This window comes from Hypanus sabinus, chromosome 8 (assembly GCF_030144855.1).
Source record: "Hypanus sabinus isolate sHypSab1 chromosome 8, sHypSab1.hap1, whole genome shotgun sequence".
NCBI lineage: Eukaryota > Metazoa > Chordata > Chondrichthyes > Myliobatiformes > Dasyatidae > Hypanus > Hypanus sabinus.
The window spans coordinates 58,150,095-58,159,196 of NC_082713.1; the positions used below are offsets into that span (position 1 = coordinate 58,150,095).

The window sequence follows — 9,102 nt, forward strand, 5'->3', positions numbered from 1 at the left end:
GGGCCCCAAACAGTCCTTCCAGGTGAACGGAAGCTTTACTTGTAAATTAGTTGGGACTGTCTTCTGTATTCGGCTTCCTCTACATTGGTGAGACTTGATGTCGACTGGAGGGCTGCTTTGTTGAGAACCTCAGCTTCATCACCAAAAAACAGAATTTCCTGATGGCCAACCATTTCAGTTCTTATCCCCACTCCCATTTTATGACCACTCCTTCAGCCATGATGAGGTCACTCTAAGATTGGTGGAGCAACACCTTATAGTCTGTCAAGGCAGCCTCCAACCCAATAGCATGAACAGTGATTTTTTCAAAATTCAGGATAGCTTCCTCTCCTTTCCATCCTCATTTCCCCCACTTTGTCCTCCTACCTCTTCCACTCACCTGTCTATCACTACCTCATGGTACCCTTCTTTCTTCCACCATCTACTCTTCTGTCCCATCAGATTCCTTCTTCTCCAGCCCTTGGCCATTTCACATCACCTCCCAGCTTCACCTATCTTGTCCTGTTTCCCCTCTCCCCACCTTTGTATTTTTGGCACCCTCCCCCTTTCTTTCCATTCCTGATGAAGTGACCCAACCCGAAATGCGAATTGTTTGTTCACTTCCGTAGTGAGCTGCCTGCTAGTCAGCATAGTCAGCAGTCGTCAGCATTGCGTGCATGCCAATTTGTGGTTTGTATTTTCTTATTGTGTAAACAAATGATTGTCACCATTTTGTCTCAGCAAACTATTACTACTGCTTTCAAATACGATTCTACTACTAAGCTGTGTGCAATTGAAGCCAGTGAATTACATTTTGATGGTCTGTTTTTGAGCTGATTGAGCGATCTGGCACTTCGCTATCTCCAAGGAAGCTCTGAGGTTGGGAGAGGTGTGTACGACCTGGAGACAGCAAAAGCTCACAGTCAGCTTCTCTCTGAGGGATTACTCAATGTTGAAGACAGCAGGGGTGAGAGCCGGGTGCGTGGTGGATAATCAGTGCTGTCTGCCTGTGTTTGATCAGTCTTCCTACTCCTCTCGCTAATTGCTGTCAGAGGAAAGGACAGGAGCCTTGGTTTCCACATTGCAAAGAGCAATCGGCGAGGCTCGTGGCTGCAGACTCGTTTTGGGGGACTGAGGCTCATGTTGCATGTGCTTCTGGATTCTGCTTACTTTTTATTTTGCTGCTTTTTAGGAAATCAGGTGCTTTAGTGTAGGCTGGAGTTCTTCAGCAAAGACTGGCGCTGTGAGCTGCAGTTAGCTGGTGGCACAGCCCTGAGCTGAACTAAATACTGCTTGTTTGATGATGTTTGGTATTCCGTGTTGTTCATTCACCTTTTGGCATTTGCGTTTATTTTTGTTGCATATTTGATGTTTTCTTTGAATGAGTTCCACGCTGTTTTTTTGTTTTGTGGCTAGCTGTGGAAGGAGGAATCTTGAGTTGTATTCTGTATATCTGTGCATACTTTGAAAAATGTACTTTGAATCTTTGAATTGACTGAAAGAGGTTAAAAGAGTTCACAGAACAAAGTTGCAATAATATTTGAAAAATTCCTTAACTTCAGTGATACTGTAATACTTCTTCCATTACTCATTGCAATTTCATTGGGCAAATACTATATTTGACACAAAAATATTATCACATTTATTTTGCTTGATAATAATTCTAAAGCAAAAATGTGAAAGATAAACTGTGGCTAAATGCTTCACACCAAGTGTTTTCCACACCACTTATAAAACAGTCATTGAGAATATAATGGCTGATATAGCTTCAGGGCATTTCCAAGAACCATTTCTGTTCCTGGAAAAAGAATGGAGAATTTTTTTTGAATTGAATTTTCCATAAATTAGGTCTCCATCAGAATATGCAAGGGAGGAGAAATAGAGAAGTAAAGGAAATTAAGTGAACCAGGAGCAAAATGAAAGGCAAACAGATGCAAAAGGGAGACAAGGGAAGGGCAGACAGTTCAGAACGAAACAAGGGTGAATAAGAAGTCAAACGGAATGGAAAGGAAGATAAGGAAAGAGGGTGGACTGATCAGAAAGATACAACGATGGGGAAGGGAAGACAAGAAGCCAAACAGAATGGAAAGCAAGGCAAGTACAGCAGAGGAAAGATGGAGAAAGGCAGTAATAAAGTGTAAGATCCTACAGGGCCATAAAAGAATGGGGTGGATATGAGATGCCAATTGTTTGTTCAAAAGACTAACCAATTTATGCCCAAGCATCTGAGAGATTTGAGAGGTTTTTTTTTTAAAAAATAGGTTTATCAACTTGATTCTTCTTCCTCCAAAGGCTGGTGCATTGAATTAGCCAGCTTTCGAATCATAGAACACCGCAGCAGGCACATCAGCCCATGCCAAAATGTTATTCTGCCTAGTTCCATCAAACCACAGTCCCCTGTCCATGTACCTATCCAAACTTTCTTAAACATTGCAATTGAACTCACATCCACCACGCCAGCTAGCAGCGTGGTCCACACTCGCACTGCCCTCTGAGTGAAGATGATTCCCCCTCTGGGTCCTCTTAAATATTCCACCTTTCACTCATGACCTCTAGTTCTATTTTCACCCAACTACAGCAAAAAGCAGTCTGCTTGCATTAATCCCATTTATACTTTATAATTTTGTAAGCCTCTATCAGATGTCCCCCATTCTCCTACACTTCAGAGGATAAATTCCTAACTTAATCAATCTTTTCCTATAACTTAAGTTAACTTGGGCTTTGACCAAACATGGATTAATAATAAGATAACTAGAAAATGTTCATAATTAAGCATTGAAGTATTATATGTAAATACACATACTGTATAAGACTGCTGTATATATTGCAGACCAGACTTAACGGACCTAGTGAACTCATTCTGCTCGTATGTATCTATGTAGGCAGAAGCAAAAGCAAGGAAAAAAATTTCCACCAGCAGTAAAAAAAAAATGATCAGGCTATTATAGTGTTTTGCTACTTGAACAATGGTTAACCATTTTAAACATGGTTTCATATAAAATTTCTGGTAATTAGAACAGGTCTGTAAATTATACAGTAAATATTTTAATAAACAGGGGCGTAAAAATGTTAGTCGTTATTTAAAGGGGTAAGATAGGGATTGTTTTGTCGACAGTGCTTCCCCTTATAGATGCTGCCTGGCCTGCTGTGTTCCACCAGCATTTTGTGTGTTTTGTTTGAATTTCCAGCATCTGCAGATTTCCTAGTGATTGTTTTCGTCTCTCTTTTTCAGGTTATTGTCCAGTGGAATTGCAAACAATTTGCTTCTAGTGTACTGAGTTGCTTTTGGAAACACCCACTATTAAACTACCCTGTTTGAAGTAATGCCAATACATTCTTCAGAGTTAAAAATCTGTGCTTAAATTATATCAGCAAATAATCATTCTAATTGGCACTATGCATGAAATGTATTTCCATAAAATAGATATGAATTTGTGTCAACAGGAGAGTCCATTCTGCAAAGATTTCCCAGAGAAGCAAAATGATGTTAATTACTTCCACTAAGATCTCATTGGTAAATATAATGTTCATCCATCATGTTGGAAATTGCTGGCTTGTAAATTCCTCCAGGTTCCTCCCCCATCCACAGGAGGTTTCATTATTTTAAAATAATTGTACCAGAGCAATGGTTTTCATCAGCTTCAAGCAATTCAACTTGAGTATAATGGAGGAAAGTTATTTACTATCAAACATTTGAAGCATAAAATGGATATTATCAATATACCTTGGGCAGATCCCTCCCCACCATCGGTAGTTTCCACAGGATATTATCATTAAAGACTCACCACCAACTGGACCCATGTCATTTTCATACTACCGTCAGGCAGAAGTAAGTCCCACATCAGTTTCAAGAACAGCTACTTCTACTTTGCTTCAACCATTTGGTTCTTCAACCAATCAGCAAAATGCCAATCACCCAGTTTAGAAACACTATAATCACTTTGATTGGTTTGTACTAAAGTGGACTTGGATTTTTTGTTCAAATTATTTTTTTTGTATAAAAATTGTGCAGGATTTATGCTTTTTTTTGTGAATGCTGCTTATACAATGCTATATGCCTGTGACGCTGCTGTAAACAAATTTATCTTTGCATCTTCACATAAACGTGGCTCAAAGTTTTGGAACCACTGCCCAATTCTTCAGCTCACTTTCAGGTTGTAACAGTGCTGCAGCTGATGAGGTGATCATTGGGCTATAACACATTGGACATCCACAAGGCCCAAGCAACTATTCCTATTATTCTTCAAACTCAACCTTTATGTAAATTATTGCTGCAGTTTTATATTGCTACATTGTTTCCTTCAAGAACAGCAAGTACATAACTAAATTCTTTGACCCATCAACACTATTTTGTAACTTATATAATCTATAACAATAAAGAGCCAAGGGAACAGATAATACTAAAATTTAATCATATAATGGCTTTCCTAGCCTCAACTTATCAAAACACTTTACAGCTGATGACAAGCATGAGAAAATCTGCAGATGCTGGAAACCCCAAGCAACACACAAAATGCTAAAGAAACTCAGCATCAATGGAGAAGAGTGAACAGACACCGTTTTGGGACAAGGCCCTTCATCTTGATGAAGGGTCTCGGCTTAAACCATCCACTGTTCACTCTTTTCCACAGATGCTGCCTAGCCTGCTAAGTTTCTTCAGCATTTTGTGTATTGCGTACAGCTGATGAATTACTTTTGTCTTTTTAGAAAAGATGAGAATGCTCCAGGATTGAGGATGACTTGCTTCTAATCTAGTTCTGTGCGTTCTGAGGCAATTGATGAAGCTAATGAGAGATAGGCATACTCAGCATAAGTTGCTTAAAAGGAGATGGTGGGAATTTCAGAACTAGCACACCATTCCCAGCATCTACACGGCACTTTCTGATGCATGGACTTGAGCTTCTCAGCCCCATCCCAAATGATCCATCTCCATTTTGAACAGTCCTAGCCAAAGGATTCACATTTCATGGGAAAGTAATTTCTACCAGAACATTTCTGAACCTTTTCTTGTTTACCTGGCAATGTCTTGCCACGACAGAGCTCAGTATAGAGCAAATGATCCGTTTCTAATGTGCAAACACGATGACAACATAGGGAAATGCAACAAGCAGCTTCGGTGCAACAAAGTCTCACAAATCACAGAAAAAGAATAATCAGATATATTAAGTGACAAATATTGATCAATTCAGGAGGGAAAGCCACACTTTTCTTCTAATGGTATGAAAAAAATATTTTATACCAGAAAGGAAAGTGGATCTGTGTACATAATACATTAAGTGAAACCTGGGAGCTCTACAATCACCCATCTTTTATAAAGTTTAATAATTCAGAACAGGATATTTGATTCAGTAAAACATGCATCCTAAACTCTAGTTCCTATCCTTTAGACATTCACCATCTTAAATTCCCTCACCTGCCCCTACCCCTTGATTCCTAATCATAATGCCTGACCCAACAATGATTTCTTCTTATTCTTGAGTAAAAGAATGGATAAACAGAAAAGCATTTGGTCTGACCGGAAAAAGGCTGGTGAAACTGCACATCAATTCAATGGTCCAGTATGATGAAGAGACTTCTTCTAAATCTGCTGATAGTGCATTAAAGCCAGGGAAAAGCCACTTGGACAGAGCATAAAACATCACTGAAAGATGTAACTGAGTGTTCATAACTGATGCAACTTTTCCATGAATAAACACAGATATCTTCAAAGTTCTGAATGGTGTCATACTGGAATATTAATCTATTGTTCCCATTGAGACACTTGTTCTGCTGTGCCTCCAAAGATACTATTTCTTCAAACTTCCAATGTTCCCTTTTCTATTTCTGCTACAGAAGGTATTAAAGGAAGAAAGACACCATCTACACTCTCTAGTAGCTTCCTTATTTTGTGGATTCTGAATTCCAGCACCATAACCCCAGGGTAATTAAAAAAAAAAATCACCTCTCAAGAACTAGAAAAAATGCTGTAGGGTTAGTCTTGGGTACCAAATATTATAAAAGCAGGTAATGAAATATTAAAAACACGTATACAGATACTGGAAATCTAAAGTAACACAAAATGCTGGAAGAACTCTGCAGGCAAAGAAGCATCTATGACAATGAATAAACAGTCAATGTTTCAGGCAGAGACCCTTATTCAGGACTGAAGAGGAAAGAAGATGCCCTTGAAGTATTAAATCTAGCAAAATGCCAAGTCAGTCAGCAAGCCATTGTGGATACAGATAAAAATAAACAGAATAAAAATTCTGAGCAAAGATCTGAGCAGTGATTGTCAATGGAGCAACAACAGCCACCAGTTGCTTAAGATTTTCTTCCTGTTTCATAATGATTTAATCAGTCTCCTTATTATATCAGGAATCAAAATGTCTGTAATTTTACAATGCACAGTAGTGCTGAGAGAAAATAAAGAAATCAGACCAGATTAGGCTATTCCCCAGATACCAGAGGAAAGATAAAATGATTGATAGAATTAAATGATGCAGCATACTAGCCTTAATATTACATGCAAAGTTTTATTTGCACAACAGTGCTCACTTTCTAACTCAATATCAGTTCTGGGCAAATCAGATCAAATTCTTTAATTCCTCAAGAAAAATGATTAATTTTAAACAAACATTTTGGTCCACCTGGAGGTTTAAAGGTATTAATTTGACCAGGTCACTTACAGGGTTGATCAGCAAAAGATTAAAGATTATACTTTAGTAACAGCTCAAAACAAGCAGACACTGAAAGACCATCACTTCACATTGACTTTTCTTCTGTTACTCCAATTAGGTCAAAACTGCCCAGTTTTTTTTTCATGAAAAGAGAAACTAATGGGAAGCCATCTCTCAAATACCAATAGGCAGTGTGGTCCAGTTCTTAAAATGTGTTCATACATGGAACTGGTGGATAGAAAGGCAAATCCAAATAGATATTGAAATTACAAAATTACTTACTGGAACCTTGCCTTGTATTTGTTCCTACATCATAAGGGTTGACTTTTATAATACCTCAGTAAACCCAGTAATGTAGCAATTTTAGCAGTAGATATTTGATACACTATTTGCTTTGGAAAGAGGTTGAAGAATTTAGGGAAAGAGAGAAGGATACACCAGGAAGTTTACAAGTGTAAGCAAAAGAACCAAAACAAACCCGGGGAAGCGAGAGTCAATCATGTTTAACATCACTGGCAACAAAAAGTTAACTATGATCAGCCTGCAGGGGCAGACGTCACCCCACACAGGTGAATCGCCCTGTTTATTCAGCCAATCATATTAACCGTCTGTTTTCACCACATATTGACAAGTTATAAAAAGTTTTCAAGATCTGTGTAACAGACATATGTACAAAGGAACCCGTTAACATAAAAGAACGATGCGCGGTCTATTGAAACCCCATTTTATTCAAGTAATCCCCTCAATGGTAATAGCAGCTGCATTGCAACAGTTGCCTCACCCGTTCGATGATCTGGGGACCTCCGCCCTGTCGGATTACCCTGGTGACGCTGCCGGTGGGACTAGCAACGGCAATGTACTGCTTCTGCTCTTGCACGTTGAACACGGGTCTCGGAGAACTGGCGCGCTCGATACTCTCATAATACGAACTTTCCGAGACGGTGGACGAACTTCCTGGTCGCATTCGCAGTGACATGTTGGAAAACCGGCTTGCGAAGGGGCGAATGGCTACCCCACACAGAACCGAGGACTAGGACAGGAGCAAAAGGTAACGTCGACGGAGCACAGAGTGTATAACTTTCCAAGGCATAGGCGTGCCGAGGAGAGACACACCTCTACCGGACTCTGAGTGACAGTCATCTGCAGATACCTCACAGGGCGGTGTCGCTTGTTTCGCATCACGCCCCACTCCACCTGAAAGAAGAAAATATGTACCTATTTTTAATTTCCTGATTTCCTAGGTGGTTGAAAATTAAAAAGCTCTGTAAATATTTCAACTCGTGAGTTTTTAATAATGTCTAATCAGAGTAAAGGCCTTCCCGGAATCTGTCTCTTTGACCTATTTTAAGGCAGCCCTTTGTTTATTGATTGCTGTAATTGAGATACATCACGGACTCAGCCCTAATTACTCCAACGACCCCTGGTTTAATCCTAGCCTAATCAATTTGGGGCAATTTACAATGACCAATTAACCTGCTAATCCTTTCATTATCAGATTGTTATGAGCTGCCCACAGTATGCCTTGGAATATGAATTGCAATATATAAAGTTAATACAAATTTGACAATTCAGGGGAGTCTTAAAGACCAAATGTTAACACAGTGGTTTCATCTCATTATAGCAGAAAAACAAAAACCATGTGTCACACACTAGGAAATGCTACATAATTCACCCAAGTTTACATTTAAAATGAAACTGCAATTTTTTGACTGCCATTAATTAAAATGTTAATTTAGGTTCAATCTAGTTGATACAATATTTGTCAAGGAAGGAAGAGGTAATATAGTGCCTGAATGATGAGTAGATTCTGTTCAAGAAGCAGATCTACAAATTTCTTGATGTTTTCATGTATTCACTCAGGACAATTGGGCTTTCTTTGTAATTTGGCCTGTGAACTTTAACCAATTTGAACAATGTTTCAGGCCGAGACCCTTCGGCACAACTGGAAGATAAAAAGCTGAGGAGTAGATTTAAAAGGTGAGAGGAGGGGAGAGATAGATGAAACATGAAGGAGGAAGGATGAAGTAAAGAGCTGGGAAATTGATTGGTTAAAGGGACAGAAGGCCATGGAAGAAAGAAAAGGGAGGAGGAGTGCCAGAGGGAGGCACTGGGTAGGCAAGGAGATGAGGTGAGAGAGGGAAATAGTGTGGGGGGAGCATTACCTGAAGTTCGAGAAATTGATGTTCATGCCATCAGGTTGGAGGCTACCAGACGGAATACAACATGTTGCTCCTCCAACCTAAGTGTCGCCTCATCACGACAGCGGAGGAGGCCATGGATGGACATAGCAGAATGGGAAGTGGAATTAAAATGGGTGGCCACTGGGAGATCCCACATTTTCTGTCTCCCAATCTACATCAGGTCTCATCGGTATACAGGAGGCCACACTGGGAGCACCGTAGACAGTAAATGACTCCAACAAACTCACAGGTAAAGTGTCATCTCACCTGGAAGGACTGTTTGGGAC

At 39.7% G+C, this 9,102-nt stretch overlaps 1 protein-coding gene across 1 annotated transcript in view; it reads right to left on the minus strand.

Annotated features, from left to right (window-relative positions):
- pof1b (POF1B actin binding protein) overlaps positions 1-7,865 on the minus strand; it is a 117,335-nt gene extending 109,470 nt beyond the window's left edge. Inside the window, exon 1 of the mRNA XM_059977284.1 lies at positions 7,417-7,865. Within this exon, the coding sequence (XP_059833267.1) occupies positions 7,417-7,611 (195 nt within the window). The 5' untranslated portion in view covers positions 7,612-7,865. The remainder of the gene's footprint in view (positions 1-7,416) is intronic.
- Between the last annotated feature and the right edge of the window lie 1,237 nt (positions 7,866-9,102).